A 24,481-nucleotide genomic window follows, 5' to 3' on the forward strand; every position below is an offset into this window, starting at 1 on the left:
GTGTATTTTATAATGTATTTAGTATTGGTATAAATGAGTCATTTGCTAAATATGTGCACTATATTACATATTTATTATATTTTTTACTTATATCATTAAAATATTATAAAGTTGTAATAAAAACCGCATTAGGCCTAGCCTATATTTAATTTGAGTTGTTATTTTAACCTTTAATTATACCAGCTGACAGGGCTCTCTGTAGCCTATGTTTACAGCATTAGGTGAGATTTTCTTTCTTGAGAAAAATTAACATGTATCTACTGTACCTACTACGTATCGAAATTGAATCAAGATCGGAATACAACCACAAGAATTAAATTGAAACTGTAAAATTTGTATCAAGCAATAATAAAAGCAGTAGCCTATACCAATTATTGCACCATGCTGTCACTAAACTTAATACAATTATGTTTAGTTAGGCTACAAATGTTTTGACAATCACAATAGCCTACACTTATTGTTTGTGATTCAAGTTTTTTTAACATTTTTTTTTATTTACTTATGTGGCAAGTAGCCGTGACTTGAAGGCAAGTCTTGAAGCTGACTTTTGCTGATGAAACTGCAAACTATCTTCAGATAAACTTTTCTTTAATTTATTATAATTCTGACTCATTTCTGGTTCTGGGTATTTGACTGTAAATCCCCTTACAGTTAATGGGGTTTACGTACCTCTGCTTCACGTCGGGATACTCATCACCCTGTCGGGGGTTATTTTGAGAGAACAACCGGCTGGATGTACATTATCCCTTACTTGACTCTATAATGGGTCGTATTGTCACACTACTATAGGGTAATTGTCACAACAGAACATGCTGATTGCCACTGATTTGAGAAGAATGGCCTAGTTTTCAACCATCTATAAAGAACCCTCAGAGAGAAACAGGAGACATTTTATGACAGGTAAGAAAACTACATTTTTACATATTCTGAAGTAAGTGTAAGTGGTTCTGCCTGTGCAAAACCTAATATTAAAGATCTGAATGCAAACTTCAGGTCAAATTTAAGAAAGGGACAGGGTTTATTTGGACTAAATGATTAGACAAGTTCAGTCACCAGAGAAGAGAAGTTTCATTACAAGATCTAATTATATTTAAAAAAAAAAATGTAGGGAAGAAAAGACTATTGCAACTTCCATTTCATGCCTCCTTTAAGTTGCATTTATAACCTTTTTGGATCTTCCAAGTTTTGATAACCTTGACTTTTAATGTGGGGACAGAAACCTTTCAGGTTTCATTAAAAATATCTTCATTCGTGGTTCAAAGATTAACCAAAGGCCTTTTTGGTTTGGGTATGTAAATGGTGACAGATTTTCATTTTTGGGTGAACTATCACTGTAAAGTTAAAGATTTGTTTAAAGAATTTTTACAATAGTAATACTGATACTTGCCTTAGCAAACACCACTCATAACAGAATACTAAATGATAGTAACAGAATTAAATTAATATTTTGTGCTCGTCCTGACAGCATCCACTATGCAGAGCTTGTAACGGTTTCAAAACCGTTTGAGAGGAAGTCTAGCTTTCCCTCTTTTTCTTTCCGTTGCTTCTCCCTCCCTTTTCCAACCCCTCCCTCTCATCTCTCTCTCTCTCTCTAGGGCCAGGACAGCAGCTTGATGACGCAGCATTGACAGAGGCCTGTGGAACGATTGCTGGGCTGAGAGAATAACAGAGAGGCGCTGCTTTGGCCGGCCTTGACACTCAAACACACACACACAAAACGGCACAAAGGAAGTACTGCTGAGAGAGAAAGCAGCTGATCTGGCCCTGAGGAGAAACTGTGTTGCCGAGTCTCTATCCGTCGCTCTCCTCAAAACCATGGCAGAACAAACTGATCTCACCCTGGGCCAGACTGTTTACATCTACAGCTGCTCAAATATGGAAGAGGAGGAGGAATAGATCAGGTATATATCAGCCCCGCTCACTCAGAACTCTCTCTTTCGCTGTCTTACTCACTCTACTAACAGACTGAGAGATTGTCCATTAATGCTGACTAAAAAGAGGCATTAAAATGTACGCTGTGCTTTCCACTTTGGGCCAGACGATTGAGTGTCCACGAGCGAGTATAGTGTGCGTTTGTGTGTGCAAGCTTGTTTTGAGCATATACTGTGGGAATCCATCCAGACAGTCGTTTGAGTGCGTTTCTCTTGATTGCATTCCAATAAAGGCGGGCCTTACTGTAATAGTGACATAATAATCTTGTAAACGGCATAAAACTAATTGTTTCCTGCACTATAACATGATTATTTATATAACTGGAATTTTTTAATAGTGACAAGATGAAATATTGTAAATATAATAAAAAACATGCATACTAAAAATTGCAGGACTGGGGATTATGCATGATGACCACCAGGGGGCACAACACTGTAGTTCCTCGCACAGGCACGCATTTAACCATACCAACAGGGACCAGAGGAAAGACGATCTCGATTATGAGGAGCGGAATGAACAAACGTCAGGTTGGTAAAGGGATTTTAATCTTACTGCGTCATTTAAAGAGTTAGAATTTAATGAGTCACTTGATAGCAGGAAATGTAGAACTGTAACCTGCCCTCTTGCTTTTGTTCCAGCAAGACAGCAAAATTATTGTGGTTATACGTATGTGATGTTCTTGTTTGATTTTCATTTGTCTGTCTTTGATGTATTCACATTTGAGCTGAATAGCTCCCTGCTACCATTTTGTTTCATGAGCGGCAAAGTTTCCATCTATAATTCATTACGAAACACAATAGCCCACATATTGACCTAGGCCTCATCTTGATAGTCAGAGCGATTTGTATTAGTGTTCTGTTTGTTTTCTTTTGCTTTTTCATGTTATACTTCTGGCCATTTTGGCCTTGAGTGGAAGATTGATGCAATGAGCTCACTTTGGACCGTGGTTTTACATAGCATAGAGTAGGCCTCACTTTGACAGGCCTCAGATGTATTAGCATCTTTGATACTTTCAGGGCCACAGCCTGCTAGATGTATTATATAGTGACAAAGAACAAAAGTACTTTAGCTATGCAGCACTTGTTTGCTAACGGTTCACTGCTTACTTGTTATGACTCAGTGATGACTAAACTCTTTAAACTATTTAGAAGCGGTATCGCATTGCAGAAGAATTCATTGCAACCTTTTTTTTCCCAGAGGGTAATCACTTGTACAATGTAATAGTCTCAAACTTTCAGTTTTTGTTAGGGGTTAGGGTAATAGCAGCTGAAACTGGAATAGAAATGTTATAATTTCTGGTCCACTCCACTCTTATCTCTAAACTTCTCAACCTCTCATGTAAATATACAGAGAAGGGAGAAATATTGCCACCCTTGATCAAGAAGACACCCACACAGCTTTTAATTTGTAAGTTTATTACAATTAAGTAAGATTAAAATAATACATATTACAGATTTAAATTGTAAAAATATTGGAATACATTTCATTATTTTACACATAACCATAAAACTGTACACAAAAACAAAGTACAATAATGTAACAATTGAATATAGCAAAAGCAATATTATATTAATATATTGATATTAATGATATTAAATAATATATGTTGTATTTATATACTCTAAGAAAAGTTTGTGAAAATGCATCCCAATATACTGTTAATGAGAAGTAATTTTCTTTATTGATTTCTCACTGGTGTTTTACATATATTTTTAATTACGCTTTGCATTATTTTTTGTTTTTGGGTCCATAAACGTAATGGAAAAGGTACTGGTAATTTTCTGCCAAAATATTATTCTTTTTTCTTAGTGTATTAATTGTTTATTATATAACATTATTTATTTTTATTTGTGTGTATATATATATATATATATATATATATATATATATTAACATGGAGGGTTTTTATAATCCAGGGGACCCACTCTTTTTAACCAATGAATTTCTATTCTTTTTCCAGATAAAGATTTTGTTACATAATTTTACAATCCTTGCAATTAATATATTTACATAATTAGATATAATTATTTATATTACTTGCATATAGATATATTTACTTTTTAAGTCCAATAAGACAAAAAAAAATTCTTTGTAATGTTTATCCCATTTGGATCCAGTTATTAGTTCCAAAGCAGTTACGCTCACTACAATATAGCATGCAAAATGTAGATTCAGTATAGGTACAGTTTTAATCTAAATTATTCAACCCTCATTGCAAATCAGGTTTATTGGCAAAATTTACAGACTTTCAGCTGTTTTCAATGAACAAATCAAACAAAAGTAATTGAAATAGCTCAACACAAGAAATGTTTCTAGTGGTTTCCCCTAATTCAACTGAAAATACAACTTTTAATGACTTCTGCTGTCTCAAAATTATTCAACCCCCTGAATAGAATCCCTCACAACAGCACAAATATGCAAAACAGGTGTTGTCTCAAGCACACATGATGCAACTAATCAAGGGCTTCATTAGTTGCACCATGTGTGCTTGAGCTAGAACACCTAAAATATCTGAACTGGCTAGGCTAGGTTTGTTGAGTGTCATGTTTGACTGCATGTTAGAAATATCAAAAGAATGGTCAAAAGTCAAAAGAATGGTCCAAAAAGAGAAGATATCAATACCTTCACAAACAAGGAACATGATACAAAAAAATAAAATAAAATAGCAAAGGCACTAAATGTTCCTAGAGACACCGTTAGAAGCATAGTTTGCATGTTCAAAGGAACAGTGGTTACACAGGGGTAAAAAAAAAAAAAGGCTATCAACGGCTGCAACCAGATTTCTGAGAAGGCATGTTCAGAAAAACCCTCAAGTGTCTGCAAAAGACCCGCAGCAAGACTTGGTGGCAACAGGCACTGAGCTTTCAGCTTGCACAGAAAGGCGTGTACTAAACGCCAGAAGTCAAGTCATCTTCATTTATATAGCGCTTTTAACAATGTAGATTGTTCCAAAGCGGCTTTACAGAGATACAAGGATAGTTTAAAGTAACAGAGATTGTTCTGGCTTTATAGCAGTTCTTGAATAAAGTTATTTTCCAGCTAAAGTTAATTTGATTGATTCACTTCGGTCGCAACGATCATAAGTTATTAACTTAGGGGCCGCTAACACAACATCGTTTTAACAGGAAACTCTACACAGACTTTAAACGTGAAACCTGTGAGAACGCTGATGGCGTGCACATGCGTATTACGAGTTCAGTCTATTGGTATGCTCGTTTGAATATATGTGCGCAGGTTTGTAATTCCCTACAAACCAAGCCTTAAAAAACTACTTGTCTGGCATTAACATTTTGATACAGAATTGTATCACTTCGGGGTAGATACGAAGTGAACCGAATTTTCCCGACAACGCTTTATCTGTAGAGTGGTAAATACATGTGATAATGTATTTACTCCCAAGATGTACTCCCAAGAAGAACTCCCAAGACGTACAAAAGCACAAGAAAAGTCGGCTCCAATTTGCTCAAAATCATATAAATAAGCCACAGAAGATTTGGGATTCTGTTCTGTGGAGCGATGAAACAAAACTGGATCTGTATGTCTGGAAGAAGAATGAAGCATATGCTGAAAAGAACACTATGTCTACAGTTAAGCATGTTGGGGGCTCGTGATGCTCTGGGGCTGCTTTGCATCCTCTGCCACTGGACACCTGTAGCGTGTCGAAGGCAAGATGGATTCATTGAAGTATCATTGGATTTATCAGGAAATCCTAGGAGAAAACATCATGCCGTCAGTCAGGAAGCTGAAGCTTGGGCGTCATTGGACCTTCCAACAGGACAATGATCCCAAGCATACCTCAAATTCCACCAAGGCTTGGTTGCAGAAGAAATCCTGGAAGATTCTGCAGTGGCCATCAGTCAACCCATAGAAAATGTCTGGTGGGATTTGAAGAAGGCGGTTGCAGCACGCAAACCCAAGAATATTACTGAACTGGAGGCCATTGCTCATGGGAAGTGGGCTAAGATTTCTCAGAAACGCTGCCAGAAGCTGGTGTCTGGTTATACATCTCGTTTGCAGCAGGTCATAACAGCAAAAGGGTGTTCTACTAAGTACTAAAGATGTTTGGCATGAAGGGTTGAATAATTTTGAGACTGCAGAAGTCATTAAAAGTTGCATTTTCAGTTGAATTTTGGGAAACCACTTGAAACATTTGTTGAATTGAGATATTTCAATTATTTTGATTTGTTCATTGGAAACAGCTGAAAGTCTGTAAATTTTGCCAATAAAACTGATTTGCAATGGGGGTTGAATCATTTCAATTACAACTTCAATTGTCTTGTAGCCGAAGTTGATAAATATCCATGACTTATCTAAATCACAATTTTCTTTTAATTATAAGTATTTTCCAGGACTGTGGGAACACTGATATCATGTATGAAATTTGTTTAGACATATTAAGATCCAAAAATTGGATATTCCTAATTATGTATAAGCAGACAGTGCGGTTGTGGACTGCATGGAGAGATCAATGATCAGTCTAGCTTCTGATTCTTATTTCACCATCAGTGGTTCACTTATAAATCAACCTAAGAGCTGAACACAGGCCAGGCCACTAGTGAATGCAGCCTTTGTTACAGGAGCTTGTCTTCCTGGCACCCAGGTAATCAGCACTCAGCCTTGTTTCCAGAAATAACCGCTGGTATCTGGGCATTAGGTTCACATGATGCACTGCGAGCCGAAGGAGGCGGTCTTCCGCAAGCTTTAAAGAGACACTTCACCGACTTTAAAAGAAGTTCTGGTACATCTAACTCAGATGTAAGCAAGAGCTTATTTGACTGAAAACTAAATAAATATAGCATGAATATAGTGCAGGGTTCACCAATCTCGGTCCTGGAGGGCCGCTGTCCCTGCAGAGTTTAGCTCCAACCAGCTCCAACACACCTGTTTGAAAGTTTCTAGTATGCCTAGTGAGACCTTGATTAGCTGGTTCAGGTGTGTTTAATTGGGGTTGGAGCTAAACTCTGCAGGACAGCGGCCCTCCAGGAGGCGGTTTTTGTTGAACCCTGATATAGTGGAATAAGCCCTTCTTCATGATGCCATCTACAGATGCCACCCACTTCTGGGAATTTTTGTTCTCATTTAAATGTGGAAATAGTTTTAGGATCTTTAGAAATTTAACCCTAAGAAAAACAGAATTCTACCATATTTTTAGGTCACTAATGAAAGTAAGTTTCATCAGGTTTTGGTTCAGCTGAAGTGCTGCTGTCATTACAGCAAAAGAGGGACAAATAAATACTAAGACATAAGAAACATGTTCAATTCAACTTGCACTTTACACAAAATAGAAGCTTTTTCACCAGTGGTCTCAGAGCTCAGATTACAAGGAATTGTATTTATGTTCAATGTCCATTATAATTGAATTATGGACATTAAATAGTTGAAGTGTGTATAATCTCCTGTTTAATAGTGTTTGGGAACATTTAAAATTCTGTTTGATAACTGGGTAGAATATACACTAGTGCATTCAATATTTTTTGTTTAAAAAAAAAGATTTATAATATATTAGTGTGATTAGAATATGTTGGAAAATAAGGAGAAGACTTAGAGAAAATAAATATTGTAAGAAAAAAAGAAAGCATAAAAAATGAAATAATCATAAGTATTCAAAGAATTCGTGTGCAGTATTTATTTGCAGTCCTCACCCTGAATAAAGACATACCCAGTTTGGGCTATAAAATTTAATAACCTGCAGATGGAATTTGAAGTTGCTCCTCCTATTTTTCCCTGTCCATTTTCTCCCATTCTCTCCCTCCCATCTCCTTCCTCTCTCGTGTTCTCTGCAGAACAGCCGCATCCCTTTGCATCAATCAGCAGCCATGTTGAAGGTGATCCCACAGTCCCCACCACCTTTTCACTTTCTTACGAGCTCTCGTTCTCTCTTCAGAGCTCTTGCGCACTCACTCACTCTCTGTCCACGGCGGTTTTTCAACCTTTCACTGAAACCCCTCTCTAGTTTCCTGCCATGTTCCTTCGTCCTCACCTTGTCTCAAATCACCATTTCTGCTTACTCATGCGCTCTCTCATCCTCTCTTTCTCCTCGGCTGCTCGCCCTCCTTCTGTTTGATTTCAGAAATGAGCGTTTGAGAAGCAGACTGTGCCGTCTCTCTCTCTTGCTCATTCTCTTTCTCTCACACCCACCCACCACCTACACAAAGATGCACATATAAAAATGTTGCAGCACTGATAGCGGTACAGCTTAGCCACAACAGCAAACAGCCACGTTCAGATGTGCAGAAACACATTCCGGACCAGAGAAAAGCATGTTTCATAAGGTGGGCGAGGGACAGGCAGAGAACACAAACGTGTGTGCCTGTGCATCAAAACGCATCGCTGTTCATGATCTTTTTTTGGAGGGGTGGGGGCAGCGAGGCTCATCTAAAATAGCAGCAACCAGACCGCCGTTATTTATTCTGCGTGATGGAAAATGTCAGACTCTGCCTCGCGCCAGGTGTCATTTTTGTTTTGACACCGGTGGTTGCATTGTTGCATCCTCCTCACATGCACGGCATGCGAGTGCTTCTCACACATTAACGTGTGCTGATCCGTTTTTTCCGCACTCTCTCGTTCCGGCTGCCCTTTTGCAGTGGTTAATGAAGTTGCAGTCCTTGCTAGCACGCCGCATCTCTTATCCGCTGCTAATAATGCACAGACAGCAGTGGAGCTGCCCTGCCCGACTATTTATAAACTCCACAGTGGGCGAATAGACCCTGGTGGCCAGCTAGCGAGTGTACGGAAGGAACGAGACCTATAGCAGGGTGCAGTGGAGCAGACTGATGCCCCCTGCCACCTCTGGACTGGGCGTCTCATGCAGAGAGGGCACTGGGACTAGGGTGAACGAAAAAGAGAGAGAGTGTGAGAGTGAGAGAGAGAGAGAGAGCGAGCAGGATAGACTTATAGGAGAGACTGCGATCGCAGCAGAGAGCAGCAAGCGACGAGTTGAATCTAAAAAAAAAAAAGCTGTAATACTTTCGCCTGCAAACGAAACCTCTTTTTCCAGCCATCAGTGGATCACAGGAACTGTAGAGGAAGGTGTGAGCGATGTTTTCCGCTCTCCATCCACTGAAGCGCTTTCTCTGATTAACTGAAATAAAGGTACGTTCAGCATGCTTTTCCCCTCCAGTTTCAAACAGACATAGTCGAGCGCTTTTTTACAGAGCAGCGCATGAAGACTTGTGTGGTTTTATCTGTAAGAATGAAAGCTAATGTTTTCGCTCTTAATTTGACAGGACATGTCATACTCATAGGCAAATGTTTCTCTTATTTTGTACAGAACGGTTTGAGGGAAGGTGGGGGATTTTTATTTTTCCGCCATTTCGCTTATCCGGTATGGTAAGTCACGTTAAGGGTGTGGCACGTGATACATCCACGGACAACAAATGTATTTTACGCCTATATAAAATGCCTGAATGTTGAAGAAACCTTTAACGGCCCAAGCAACAAATAGCGAGCCTAAATGTTTTGTTTTTTAATGTAAAAGGGCCCTTCAACTCAAATTCGCATTGGCATCCAGCTCTTCGAGCCTAGGGGATGTGATTTTGACTGCGTACTAGTCCACTGAACTCGCACACCAATGCAGATAATGGTGATCCCAGGCCATTGTCCGCAGCTAAATGCTACCGGGGCTTCCCAACATGGCGCAGTCTGTAAGAATGAACCGTTTTTCTCTGGACAGAAAGCACAACTGCCTGCTCAGCCGCCATTCATACAAATCCCAATAAGTGCTGCGCCACAGCATGTTGCCGTGACAACGGAGGCCTGTCAGACAGGGAGCAGGCGGATGTTTTCCCAGCGATTAAGAGAGGTCTGTCTCTCCCGCTCAGTGCAATCACAAACAGTCCAGATCAAAATAGATCCTCAGCAGCAGCATAGCAATAAAAGCTGGCATGATGTTACATCCAGACTGTGTTGTTTAATGCAGAGTAAAGGTACAGGCTGAGTAATACTGCTGTGTCATGTTTTTGATGATCAGAGGCAGATATGTCTTCTTTGTGGTTCTGTTATTTCCTTTCTCTTTATGACTAACGCATAATGCATCAAGGCGACCACAGAACAGCCTGAGGAAATGATCTTCTAAACTAGTTTGTCTGTTCAGAAACTGAGCTCTGACCATGGCTTTGCTTGTCAATCATTTTAATGTGTAATATTAATGTCTCAGAATTTGGATTCTAAAATCCAAAATTGTTAGTCCAAACAAGATCGACCTCTGCAGTCTAATAGAACATTTACAGGCAGCCATTTTACTTTATACCAAGATGCTTTTTGTCGTGGTTTCAAAATGGCTGCTCTGTTGAAAGAAAAAACCTCTCAACAGAGGCACGCAAAACTTTACCTTCTTGCCAGAATCATGTACATTACTGATAAAAGAACGCATGCACATTGCAGAGCATCTAGTCCGTGTACGAAATAGAACATGGTCAGTTTACTACAAGTGCTTCAATGTAAACTATCTACTAACAATGGCAAAGCGTAATCTTTTTTTACTTGATGGGGAACATACAGAAAATGCAAAGTTAGCAATGACTGTCATCTGTGCAAGTGTCTAAAAAGCAATTCTGCAGTTTGGCAAATAAAAAGGTCATTTGACGCCCAAGTGTTTCATTTTAGGCTCCCACACAAGTAAATGCCTAAACTACATTACAGTAATTCATTTAAACTAAAGAACAATGTGATTTGAACATTCCATCACCGTCACATAGACAAAACTAGGGCCTCATACACAAAAAGAGCAAGAAAGGAGAAAATAAGAAATTAGAGACAAAAGACGTAAACAATCCATATGAAAAACTGTATTCACTTTGAGCTTTGTGCCTCCAAACAATATGTTGTGCTTTGCTAGTACATTGGCCATGAGTGTTGCTGCATCTGACATATTTCCACTTTGCAGTGGCAGGTCACTCTTCCTCGTGGGGAGCAGTTGAACTGGAAATAGATAGTGAGAAGCAGAAATAGGTCAGTTTGCTAGGATGGATATTCAAAAGCTTTTGTGCTCCTCTACCAGCAGGGAGATGGAGAATCTGACCCTTGTTCATTTCCTCATTGTGCCGCTATGTAGTTTAGCCAACTAATGAGTCAAACGTTGAGTCGTTGACAGAAAATGAAGGACAAAAAATAAATAATTTAGCCAAATCTTAAGAACCTTTTCGGACACATGCATTAAAGACAAATACATTAAAGTCAATGAAAATTAATGGTTCATGAATTAAATATGTTAGGTACAGTGATAAATTAATGCTTGTATTTATTTTTAATAATTTTTCATATTTATTGTTTATGTACACTATAACACACTGTTTAGCTCTTTTACTGTAATTTACTTGAAGTGCTTGTGTTGTGCCACATACATATATCTGCCAGGGCCGGCTGATCTCTGTAGATTGCATTTTAATGCAGTATTTGCCACCTTTCCCTGTTACATCTGGTTGCAGCTGTCCCTTTTTCACTCTTCACATTTCATCTTCCCACTCTCTGACAGCTGGCATATAAATAAGTAAATAATTAATTAAATAAAATGCATTTTCTCAAAATGCATTTGCTCCTGTGTTTGCCTGGTCTGCTGTTGCCTTCAAGTGCACTTGGTAAGATCTTGCGTCAGAGTAAGGAAATCATAATTATGGCATGTTATGTATTCAAGTCTGCAGCCATAGCCAAAAAGTACAAGATGTTATTATAGGTAGAAGATTGTGTAGGTATATATTTTTTTTAGGTATATTTATTTCAAAATATAATAGCTCGAAGCTATCTTGTGTGACAGAGGTGCAATTATACACAACCTACGTCCAGGATATAACTTAAAACTATGATTAATTTAGGCATATATACAGAATTATTTATCTGTTTTTAATTTTATTTTTATATATATATATATATATATATTTGTTTCATAATTTTTTGTTTTCTTTGCTTTAAAGGGATACTCCACCCCAAAATAAAAATGGTCAACATTTACTCATCCTCGTGTTGTTTAAAACCTGTATGACTTAATTTCATGTGTAGAACATAAAAGAAGATATTTTTGAGAAATGTGAGAAGTGTTTTTTTCTCTACATATACTGGAAGTCAATGGTCTCAAATGTTGTTTGGTTCCTAATGTTTTCATCATCTTTTGTGTTCAGCAGAAGAAAAAGTCGTACAGGTTTGCAACAGGCTTGGGTAAATGAAGACAAAATTTTTATTTATGAGTAGAGTATCGGAAAGAGCAATCTGTTCAGGAACATACAGAAACTTGAAGGTGAAATAACACTAATAAACAATCACAATATAAGCCTTTAGGATCTGACCTATCAGGTGGCAAAAGTCTTCTCATTACAGCAGTAAGGGCCAAGTTAAGCCTCCCCACGGCTAAAGCAACCTTATCTGTCTTATTAATAATAATTTGGTCACATAGATGAGCGCTCTATTAAGGTTAAGCAGCGTCAGCATAAACTTTAATAATCATGAGTTAGGCCCGTGCCCCCTAATGCTTGGAGTTCTGGGTTACAGTTGATGTTTTCTGCCAGCAATTCATTAATTATAACTTGATTTTGAGTAAATATATTTTACTTTGTGGAAGTGCCGGTTAGAGGACAGCACTTTCCCAGCCATGGGTTCTTTCTCACTTCCTCCAGCAGATAATGAGATCATAGTGTGGCTTTCAACACATGCATTAATGCAAAGAGCAATGATGAGCAACAAGTCACCATTCTTATCCTTCATTATCCAGTGAACTAAGCTATCCTAAAAATAACCAAATGTGCCAAATGGAGATGGAAGTGCATAGGTCAGTGGCAAAATATTTATTTATTAATGCATGGATTGTAACCTATTTATGCAAATTGTTGCAGTTCTTCGTGTGCATTTCTTTGTTTTTCTGTGCAATTACTGCTGTTTTATGTTTTATGTTCCATGTATGTGTACTTACCTTGCACAAAGTATGCTTCTGTATTCAGGAATCTTGAGCACAAAAATATGGTAGAATAAAGACTGGTATGGCAGTGTGCAAACATTCTCAATAATAAATCTACTAGCTTTCACCTCATTTCACTGCATCAAAACAACATCATATGTCTTTACACTATATAACTGATGTGGTCATTATGAATATTTGGGTATAAGAACTGCATACAATACAGTTTGGGTTATAAGGTAACTGCATCTGCATCTGCTTACCACTGTACATTATGTACTAGCTTCACTTGATTACTGTTTAATAGACATGCTAGTGAACCAAGTGGCGTTGAGTTTATGAGTTGAGTCATGCTGCCATCTAGTGGTTTGATGTGATTAGATTACAAATCTAATCTTATAATAGTCAACAAATAATTACACTTCTCATTATATGGTTTAAAATGTCTCCTTTCTGCTTTTTTTTTTTTTTTTTAAGTCATGGTTAAATGTCACGTTAAACCAATACACAAAAATGTATATTTGTTTAACATTTAAAGAGATGGTTCACCTCCCCCCAAAAAATATTATGTCACCATTTACTCACCCACATGTTATTCCAAACCTGTAGGTATTTCCTTCTTCTGTGGAACACAAAGGAGTTTCTTATTTTGTGGTCTGCCAAAGAAAAGAAAAAAAGTCATAGGTTTGGAACAGCAAGAAAATTAATTTTCATTTTGGGAGCAGTCATTCAGCCTAGGCTAAATTTAGTGGCTTGATCAGTGATGATCTGTGAACAGTGACTTGTTCATTAAGTATGTTGAATACTTCATCCAGTTATTTTTGCTTTCCCCACCCCTGGTAAAAACAAAGGTCATATGCTGTTATCTCAAAGTAGCCATAATTTTCACAGATTTAAAAGTTTGTTTTTTGTGTCTTTTTTTGTGTGTTTTTTTTTACTTTCTCTTCTCTGCAGATGACTGTGGTCAACCCCAGCACTCTTGGTCTGGTGGACAATTCCCACCCCCAAACTGTCCTCAGTCATCTTAGTGAACAGCGTTCTCAAGGCCTATTCTGTGATGTAATAATCGTTGTGGAGGATGTCAAATTCCGCGCTCACCGCAACATACTGGCTGCCACAAGTGGATATTTTCGTAATGCTTTCAAAACGCCTGATGTCTACACATCCAGCCAGGTGCTGGAGTTAACAGACCTAAAATCTGAGGTCTTTGCTAGCATTCTAAACTTTATCTACAATGCCAGAGTGGAGTCAAGTAGTACAGAGGACAGCAGGTCTCTGGTGGCAGCTGGAAAGCGTTTAGGAATTCCCTTTCTGGAGAAATTGCTTGACTTTGAAAGGCAGAGCTCTGGTCTCTTGCAAGGTAAAGCCTCTGCAAGCTGCGGAAGATCAAACAGTCAGTCAAAGTTGGCAGACACATGCACACTGAAAAAAGAGACACTCAAGCCTGAGGAGTTAGACTGCTCCAAGGGCCCAAGGATCACCAATGCTTTCTCCATTACTGAGGTCGGGGCAGTAAACAACCCATTCTCTACACTGGATCACCGTAACAAAGTTATTGAGGAAGGGCATTCTCCTTCCAGCTCCCAAGACACAAGCATATCACCCACAGAGAGTGAGCCTGCCCATGCTCTAACAGAGCACTCGTATGCAGTGAGCCAGGGGCAAGAATCTAAAGAGGTTAGCCAGGGGAACGATAACGGAACAATCATGCCTGCCGTTCCTCCAGCTAAGCCCGTGGTTAACAATAGACTTGGACCTATAAAGAAGCGTCGTATACATGGTAACGGTATTCCGTCTCTCTCAATTGAGCCAGGTGCAACTATGCCCACTATTACTGGCACATCTGCAGTGGAAAATGCTACTGTTGCACCATTATCTTCCTCCCAGTTATCCTCAGATGCAGCACCAGTGATACATTCCAGCCTTGATCTCTTGCCACCACTTGACGTTACACCCTCTCAGGATGCAGAGCCACCCTGCCTCAGTCCTCAGAATACACCCAGTGTCCCCGCCTTCTGCTGCCAGCAATGCCCTGAAACCTTTAATGACTCTACGCTTCTCACCATCCACATGCAAATACACAAAAGATTTGTCAGTCATTTGTTTTGCAAGTACTGCCATAAAAAGTTTATGCATCTGAAAAGATTGCGCAATCATGAGCAGGTTTGTGTGAAATCTCTAAAAGGTCCATCTGAGTTAGAGACAAATAATAAAGACTCTTTGAGAGTCCCAGTCTCTAATGGTACACCTAATGAAAATACAACGCAACTCTCTTCACCTCCACTAGATCTCCATATCCCTTTAAGTTTAGACCCCACATTGACTAGTCCCCCTGAGCTGTCTCAGGATCAAGTTAATGGGACCTTAAAAACAAGTAGCACTTCAAGGACATATAAATGTTCTGTATGCAAACGGGCTTATGTGACCATTTCCAGCCTAAAAAGACATGAGAATGTACACTCATGGCATAGAGCCTATCCTTGTCACTACTGCAACAAAGTTTTCGCTCTGGCTGAGTACCGCACAAAGCACGAGATTTGGCATACTGGGGAACGCCGGTACCAGTGCATCTTCTGCTTGGAGACCTTCTTGACTTATTACATCCTCAAGAATCACCAGAAATCCTTTCATGGCATCGATCCACAGCTGGCTGTCAATAAAAAATCAGCAAATGGTGGATTCAAGGGTAGTGTCTACCCCATAAAGCTCTACAGGCTTCTCCCAATGAAGTTTAGAAAGAAACGTTATAAGTCATACAGTCAGACATACTCTGAAGGGTTCGAGGGCAATGATGATTCCTACAGTGAACCACTGGGCAGCTGTTCCCCCCACACACTTTTTGACTGTGCAGTACCTACAACTAATTCAGATGTTGTTAATGGTCAGTCATTATTTTCAATGCCAGTGACATTCATGGCCACTCCAAAAATGATGGCATCAGAAACTCCTCGCATCAGCTTTGAGAAACCGTGTGACCAAAACATAGGATTTCCTATGTCATCTGAGATAGACCATCCTTCAAAACACCTCTCCACTGATTTCAAGAAACAGTCTGGATTTGATGGCAAAGGGACACCGCTCTTCAGCCACAGATTTACAGATTCTTCACAAGTGATAGAGAAAAACAAAGGGACCCCTCTCATTACAAATGGAAGCGACAGAGATTCGTCAACAGAGAAAAACACAGAAAACAGCACAGACATACTTCCATTCCTCAACATACCACCTGTCTGCTCCTTCGAAGGGTTGAGCAGGCTGAGTGAACTGTCAGCAGCAGCACAAACCATTGAGGACATGGCTAATCAGCTGCTACAAGCAAGACCCGAGAGCATAACAACGGATCAGCCACCTAGTGGAAAGACAGAAACATACATTGCTAAGCCTGCATGTCCAGGCCCATCCGTTGACAACCAAGTCCTTCCCCTCTGCCAAATAACAGTGAAGATTGGCAACGAGGCAATTGTTCGACGAAAAATAAAAGGCTCAAAGCTATTTCCAAAAAAGAGGAAAAGGAAAAGCTGGAGACAAGAGGGCATAGGTCAAAATAGCCCTGCAGAGGAGAGTATTGGAAGTCCAAGTCTGCGACTGAGAACAGAAGTCACAACATCAGTCACAAAAAATGAATCATATGATGACCCAAATGATCCTGAAACCGACAAACTATGGCGACCATATTACTCATATAAACCTAAGAAGAGGGGTAAGAAACTGAAACGCAAACGAACAAGGATGAAACATGTGAGATGCTACACGAGACCATTGTCACCTGAAGCCAACGAAGACTTCAGAGACCGTACACCGTTCTGTCCAGATGAGAGGATCTCAGCAGACAACTATGGGGTCAGGAGGGAGCCAAGGCTTAGCAGCCAAAAGGAAGCTTTCTCCTGCCACAGCTGTGAGAGCTCTTTCTCTAGCCAGACCTCCCTCAGCATGCACATCATCAGCTGCCATCAGCCACGCTGCAGAATATGTGGTAAACAAAGTCCCCCTGAATCCAGCACAGCTGGGCCCACTGCAGAGGATAGTGGTGACTTTATCTGCAAGAGCTGCACTGAGGATGGCTCCTGTTTCAGCTCGGATGTGGCATCCCACAGTCTGAGCATGGAAAAACGTTACAGATGTTCTTACTGCCCACAGCGGTTCCTTTACCTTGCCACTAAGAAAAGTCACGAGAAAAAACACCTAGAAAAGTCAGATAGAGGACACAATTGCAGATATTGCTCAAAGGTATGTAAATCAGCAGTGCTGTTGAGTGTGCACGAGAGCAAGCACTTCAAGTCAGAAGCTGGAGAAGATCCAGACAGGACATGTAAAATATCCAGTTCCTTTTCTAATGAGCGCAAAGGACAGATCAAACCTGAGCCTTGGGAAAGCATGTATACCTGCTCAGAGATCAAGCCAAAGATGGGGGAACCTATGGACATAGATTCTGAGGGGAATTACCCTACAATCACCAGTGTCTACAAGAAAACGTCTTTGTCATTTCCTTATGTAGCAGATGGCAGGTCTTTCACTCCCCTTCCTTCAGAGATAAAGAGGAAGAAGTCCAAGAAAAAAAGCATTTTGGAACGTTCTAAAGGATTTGGATTTGAGGGGCACACACAGGACTCTGTGACATGGGGCCAACAGGATTGACCTGCCAACACAGGTACAACCAAGTAAAGTGCTGACTCAGTCCAATCTGTCAGCCAAGAATGCCTGTAACCAAAGGAACTTCCCAACAGCCTACAGTTGCTCATGTCAGAGCGGCATTTCTGTAAAGAGGAACCTCGTTTTCACACCCACGACAGGAAGGAAATGCATCTCCTGCTGATGTCACATAGAATAATGACGTAAGTGACAAGGCAGGCCTTACCACGTTTGAAAAATGGGGGAAAAACGCACAAGAAAGTATGAGGAGATTAGCGTAGTGACTGTCTTCAAGAGAACTTGTGATGTAAATATAGAGTATTTTTGGTCGTTCACATGAAATACTATTGGTAGTTTTCCACGTTTTTTTATGAGAAAAAAAGTGGTTTTATTTTTATATGTTTTTATTTGTCTAAGACAGGTGGATCTTCACTATTTCATTGCTCATTGTGTTATATTCTATGCATTAAGTAAAGTGAACAGCTAGCAGCACCTTACAGTAAAGATAACTGCGAGTGATTGTACTTTTATTGTAACATAACACCATTACCACCATTTCAGTCTATTTGTTGCACACAAAAGCATTAATAACTCTGCTGATAAATGCTAAAATTTATTTTCCTGAATATACCAAAAGTTTTAACCTTTCATTTATAAAATTGTGTTTAATTTTGTGGAATACTTACAACAAATTGTTAAATAAAAAAATAACACATAACACAAATCATGTTAAGTGGCCTATAACTCAATATCTTGTTAAAATTGTTGTGAAGTTGGACAATGTAATAATGTTAGCCACAGTAATGAAATTTAATAAATGTTTTATCACATTATCCCCTGGTTTCACAAGCCAGGCTTAAGCCTGGCCTCAGACTAAAATGCATGTTTGTGCTGTTTTAACTAAAAGCAACTTACACAGACATATCTTAAAATATTGTTTTATCTCAAGATGCACACCAGTAATGTTTTTTTTTTTCTCAGGCACATTTATAAAAGCTACTTAAATGTCCTAATTGAACTAAGGCCTAATCCTGGCTTACTCTAAGCCAGGGTTCACCAATCTCGGTCCTGGAGGGCCGCTGTCCCTGCAGAGTTTAGCTCCAACCAGCTCCAACACACCTGTTTGAAAGTTTCTAGTATGCCTAGTGAGACCTTGATTAGCTGGTTCAGGTGTGTTTAATTGGGGTTGGAGCTAAACTCTGCAGGACAGCGGCCCTCCAGGACCGAGATTGGTGAACCCTGCTCTAAGGCCTGTCTGTGAAACCAGGCCTACATTTAGCAAATGAAAACGAGGCTGTGGGATAGACGAACAGTGCATGCAATAGGATGTGTTCAGAGTTTTTTTTTTAATTAACCATTTGTACAAATGGTTAATTTTATTTTCTGCACAATATGACAATACTATCTTAAGAGTTTTTTTGACAATTGGAAATATTTTGGAGAGATTCATGTTTTGTTCGCTAAATATTAAATGTGCACTATGCAGGATTTTTAGTTACTGTTTGCCTCTCCTCGGACATCATATCAGTTGCACACGCATCCCAACTGACTCAAGAAACTGGGAACGGGCAGATGAACGATGAGCTATTTGTTTATCATGCATTAATAGCATTTATGTGTATATTTTTTGTGTATATAAGAAGTTACGCCTATAGTTAGGTGACTGGCTGTAATTTGTGAGCTATCTTCAGTCTAGCTTGCTAATAAACAACAATTACGTTTCGTAAAAACATAATTACAATGCATAATTAAGCCAATAACAACATTAGCGAATTGTTTTTGGGTCGAGACAGGAGAACTTAGAGGAGCTTCCCAAGGCAGACTACAATGTCCCGCCCTCACCTGGGCCGTACGTCATCATTTGCTGGAGCTATACATGCACTGGCCAAAGGTGCAGCTCAGAAACGTCCACAGGAATTCAAAAAAAGAAAATACAGGCACAGGACAGTGTCTCTGTAGACCACCACACACTTCTAGTAGTCTATACTTTTTCTTCTTCAAAAATCCTGCATAGTGCACCTTTAAATAAAAGGGTACCCAATAGTTCAACACATTAAACAGCCTTATAGCCTTGTTTTCAATTGTGGCGCATTAAAGTGGCATTTACCCTTGACTAAGGTCTATTGTAATGTTGGCTGAGTTTCCTGCCAGTAATAAAATATCAAATGTCAGTTTTGTACAATTGGAACATATTTCATCACATTTCCTAATGTCATATCTTTAGAATCCATTATACAAATAAACTGAAAAAACATGGAGAGGTTGAGAGAGAGAGAGAGAGAGAGAGAGAGAGAGAGAGAGAGAGAGAGAGAGAGAGAGAGAGAATGAGTGAAACAGAACCTAGAGCTCCTCTTCCTCCTGAAACTGCAGACTTGTTAGTGGGAACTCTGTTTATTCATTCAGATTGTCTCCCTCACTCGGTCTTTGGCCCTCCATGCTGACCCATCTGAGAAGCTCATTCCCATTTCTCTGTCAGTCCTCCACACAATGCGGCATTCAGTGTCCCGTCTGGGCCCACGTGACACCAGTGGCAGATGTTCTGAACTCTCCGCCACCGTCTCCACTCTTGGATATGCTGAGATCTGGTAGCAGGTTTGTGCCCAAGACAGAAAGCCTATCAGTAAAATATATGTGAAGGTTTTCATTCATTCCAGGTCATTGGGGAATGTCTGGTATTTTATAAATCTTTACCAGAACGTTGTTTTACATTTTTCAAAAACTTAACCAGACAGCCTATCAGCTACTTGTATGTTTTGCATGCCTAATCCATAAAAAAACATCTGCCAGTCTACTCAAATATTGGGCTGTCTCCTATCTAACCGACATAAACATGTTACAAAGGACTTTTATTTTGTTTTCAACACAATAATACATCCAACTGACAAGTCATTGATAAAGGTGCAACACAAATTTGGATTTAATTAATTAAATAAATAAATAAATATATATATATATATATATATATATATATATATATATATATATATATATATATATGTATATGTATATATGTGTGTGTGTGTGTGTGTGTGTGTGTGTGTGTGTTTGCTGGGCAGCGATAAATCTCATCCAAAATAAAAGTTTGTGTTTACATAATATATGTGTACATTTACAATTACATAATATATTTTACTGTGTATAATTATTTTGTATATATAAATACACCCATATGTATATATTTAAATAAATATTTGCATATATATATATATATATATATATATATATATATATATATATATATATATGTATATGTATGTGTGTGTGTGTGTGTGTTTGCTGGGCAGCGATAAATCTCATCCAAAATAAAAGTTTGTGTTTACATAGTATATGTGTACATTTACAATTACATAATATATTTTACTGTGTATAATTATTTTGTATATATAAATACACCCATATGTATATATTTAAATAAATATTTGCATATATATATATATATATATATATATATATATATATATATATATATATATATATATATATACACACACACTGTATTATATTTTATTTTATATATAAAAACATTTTTCTTGAATATATACATGCAAATGTGTGCATTTATATATAAAAAATTATTATACACAGATTATATATATATATATATATATATATATATATATATATATATATATATATATATATATATATATATATATATATATATATATATATATCCTAACAAATATTCTATAAAGAAATAAACTGAGCAAATAATAAAAATAATTCTGAGCACAAACAAAAATTCAAGATACTACTGATAGCCATCATCCAGAGGATCTTTACAGACCCTGACAGTGATCAGGCTTGATGAGTTGAGAAATCAAAGCAAAACAATGTTAAAATAATTCAGCCTACATTTTTTGTGCTCCTTTGGTGACTGGCTACGTTTAAATGGTGTAGCCTATACCAAAAGATGATTTTCACATTTACAGATTTGGAATGTCTGATTGTCAAGATCAGACAAGAAAGATGTCAAATTTTCAGCATTATCAGCCTGTGAAATGGGTCCATAGTCTGATTAATGGCAATAATATAATAATATTAGATTATAATTATTTATGTATGAGTCATGACATAATTTTATATTATTATTACACCCAGTCAAGTAAAAAGGGAGTCAAAAGTAAAAAACGAAATAAAAACAATACATACCAGTGATTCACTTTGCGAAGTCTTATTTACTAGTATTTAATACTAATATTAAAGATTGTATGTTTTTCAAGTGATTTTGTGTAGAGCGGCATTAAATCTTAAAAGTCCTTTTAGGTCAGACAGAGTCTATCAACCTTAAATGCAAACCATAGCAGATTTGTACTGCTTTCCAACCTACCCGCACAGTGGCTGTTTCAAAGCCTAGTGAGCGGTGTATCTTGTTAGTAATTTAGGGTATGGTAAGTCCCTACAACGCCAAAATATGCTCTCTCAGTAGACAACTAAGTTTTAAAACACAACTAACTGGGTTTCTTCCGAGGGCCCCGTCCATCTGCTTTGTCGCTCGTCCTCCACTAGGGCTTCCGTTTGTTTTGACTACATGATGTTGCCTGTGTTAGTTGATTCACACAAATCCCGGTCTGGCGTCGCGACCAATCGCGCTGAGCCGGTGACGCTTTGGAGGGACGTCCATCCGTGAGCCTGCATTCATAAACGGATGTGATAAGTGTTGAATGTACTGTACAGAGACGAAACTTGGACCATGGCGGAAGAAGACGATACGAAAATGCGGATTTTGCAGAGCCTCAGAGGAAAGATATGTAAGTGCGACACGCTGCGAGTTTGATGTGTGTGTGGAAGAGTGTGTTTAGATGGCTTTGAGAGAGAAAGAAAAGGTTCGGCACGGGGGAAAGAGGGGCGCGGTAGGAGCAACACACACACACACACACACACTCACACTCAGAGATACTGGATGGGGCTCTGAGAATCCAGCGCTGTTTGCCACATTTTACGCGCAGTTTGTATATGTAACTTAGCGGTATTTTATGTTTAAATAATGTTTACATCTTCCGTGACAGATATAGCTTAAAAAAAAAGCCCATTATCTGTGAGTTAGCCGTGGTGCTAACATGCTCAATAGCCTGGTTCCCCCTCACAACCGCCGTTTTTATTCACTATAATGTTAGTACCGAAGTTAAATCTTGTTCTTTATCTACCCGTTTTAACTAAACCCGTCTTTATGTCACCGGAGTTGGCGGTTGTTTGATTCATTCTTACCCGGATTGAGGTTGTGAAATAGACGGTGGAATCTTCGCCGAAATTTGACAAATTCTGAGCTGGACGGAAGTTGTTGCATCGCTTTAAATACGCGAACACTGACATAGACAATTAGCGTTATAGTAATTTGCAATTTTCTTTAAAACCATTTGTAAAAGCGTACAGTATATTATAAACTGTAGCTCAATAGCCGTGAGGTGATTTCAAATGAAATAATACACAGTACGCACTTCATTTATTTTCCACATATATTATAGTTAGTACAATAAAACTGTGGTAACTTGGTATTAGCTACTGTCATCTAAATAATAAAATAAAATGACATAAAGCTTTTTACACTCTTTGCAGAAATCAATCACATATTAATAAATTATGACTTTACAGTTGTATCTATAAGTTAGTTAGATTAACTGATATAGGCTAGCTGTTTGTTAGGGTAGGCTATTTGATATATTTACACTGTAAGAAGTGGATAAGATCCTTAGAAATGACACTCTTTTGTATAATCCAGTTTATCCCTGTTGATTTAATGATAGTGACATGATACCATGGTAATGTTATTTTTGTTCTGCCATGGTAATAACATAGGCTATTATTCTTTGAAAGGACAATTTAAATTCAAATGTTCATGAGTATCATCATCATGATCACTACGGTATATGTCGGAGTACAGTGTAAAAATGGTTTTGTCATTGTCAAGTAATAACTTTTGAATTACATCTAATAATATTTAAATTAACTGATTGAAAATTCAACTGCATGTTTTTAAAGTGTACTGTTATATCACCCTTTGATACCATTATTGTAAAATGGTATTTTTGGGCAAGTAAAATGGTTAGTCATGTAATAACATTTGAATTATATTTAAAAACATTTAAATTAACTGATTGGAAAATTGGAAAGCCAACAGCATATTTTTTATTTGTTTGTAAAATGGTACTTTTGGCACATGGTACTTTTTTGTAAGGGATAGTACAGCTGTCACTATCGGCAAATGAAAGATCGCCGTGTCTGAAATAAAATGGTCCCTGAGATTTTGACATGTCAGGTGTGTTTTGAATAGACTGAGCTGATTTAAATTTAAGTTCATCTTAAAGAGAGATTTTCTTTATGCTGTCAGAATGATTGGTGCTTAAGTTTTTACTGTCTCCCACCCCTCACCCACCAAAAAAAAAAGAAAAATTGAACTGAAACCTTCTGTGTTGCAAGTGACTTCGTGGTAAATCATCGCTCACTGGAAGCCTCATATCCAAATGATATTGCATAATTCATGTGAAGTAGGCCTATAGAGTATAAAAAGGAAAATGTACAATATAATGTAATAAAAAAAGATGTCCTGTGGTACGAGTCTATACATATGTATAGACCTTAATGGCCATTTTTAAAACGGTGTGTGAATGCGTATGATTGTGTGAAAGACATCGCTTTTATCTTTCCACCTGGTTGAGGGTAGGCTTTTCTGATTACAGTAACCTGCGTTTGCCACTGTACTGAAACAGCTGTCTACAATGGGGGTGTTTTTAGTAGTTGGGACTTTTAGGGCATTTGGGAGACTTGAAAGTTCCAACCTCTGGTCAATTCCGATAATGTGTTGAGTAAAGTGATACAAATGATAATAGCAATATTAGTGATGTGGATGTAGTTTCAAATTTCAGACATGTACAGTAGTCAGCATTTGAAGTGGATCAAAAAAGTTAATCAAAGTTGTCCTAAGACAAGAACGGGTATTGTACACAATTCATGTATCACTTTGATGAATGGTTTTGATCCACTTCAGATGTTGACTACTGTATGTAAAATCATACAATTTTGTTTCATATGATCTGACTG

General features: G+C 38.2%; 2 protein-coding genes and 1 long non-coding RNA gene across 4 annotated transcripts in view; 2 read left to right on the top strand and 1 right to left on the bottom strand.

The window, feature by feature from the left end:
• The first annotated feature begins 1,532 nt into the window (after window positions 1-1,532).
• On the top strand, window positions 1,533-18,167 carry zbtb38 (zinc finger and BTB domain containing 38). Of its 2 annotated transcripts, XM_084125198.1 has the most exons (3): window positions 1,533-1,901; window positions 2,325-2,459; window positions 13,769-18,167. In XM_084125198.1, the coding sequence occupies exons 2-3, from the start codon at window positions 2,340-2,342 to the stop codon at window positions 17,447-17,449; spliced, it is 3,801 nt and encodes a 1,266-aa protein (XP_083981324.1). In that variant the 5' UTR covers window positions 1,533-1,901; window positions 2,325-2,339; the 3' UTR covers window positions 17,450-18,167. The 2 variants fall into 2 exon arrangements, with proteins under 2 accessions (XP_083981324.1, XP_083981325.1); XM_084125199.1 differs by lacking the exons at window positions 1,533-1,901; window positions 2,325-2,459 and adding an exon at window positions 8,642-9,024.
• On the bottom strand, window positions 10,697-19,908 carry LOC311090086. Its single transcript, XR_014607828.1, has 3 exons — window positions 19,784-19,908; window positions 13,400-13,470; window positions 10,697-10,851 (listed from the first exon to the last, which is right to left on the bottom strand). It is a non-coding gene; the product is annotated as an uncharacterized lncRNA (long non-coding RNA).
• A 2,115-nt stretch (window positions 19,909-22,023) lies between these two features.
• rasa2 (RAS p21 protein activator 2) overlaps window positions 22,024-24,481 on the top strand; it is a 44,256-nt gene continuing 41,798 nt past the window's right edge. Inside the window, exon 1 of the mRNA XM_084125200.1 lies at window positions 22,024-22,194. Coding sequence (XP_083981326.1) covers window positions 22,137-22,194 — 58 coding nt within the window. The 5' untranslated portion in view covers window positions 22,024-22,136. The remainder of the gene's footprint in view (window positions 22,195-24,481) is intronic.

Source organism: Abramis brama (assembly GCF_963993115.1).
Source record: "Abramis brama genome assembly, chromosome: 9".
Lineage (NCBI taxonomy): Eukaryota > Metazoa > Chordata > Actinopteri > Cypriniformes > Leuciscidae > Abramis > Abramis brama.

Bases quoted from the DNA above. Each gene is read 5' to 3' on its own strand.
- zbtb38 (XM_084125198.1), top strand. From the start codon at position 2,340: ATGATGACCACCAGGGGGCACAACACTGTAGTTCCTCGCACAGGCACG. The intron at 2,460-13,768 runs GTTGGTAAAGGG...TCTTCTCTGCAG, and splicing joins GCGGAATGAACAAACGTCAG to ATGACTGTGGTCAACCCCAG.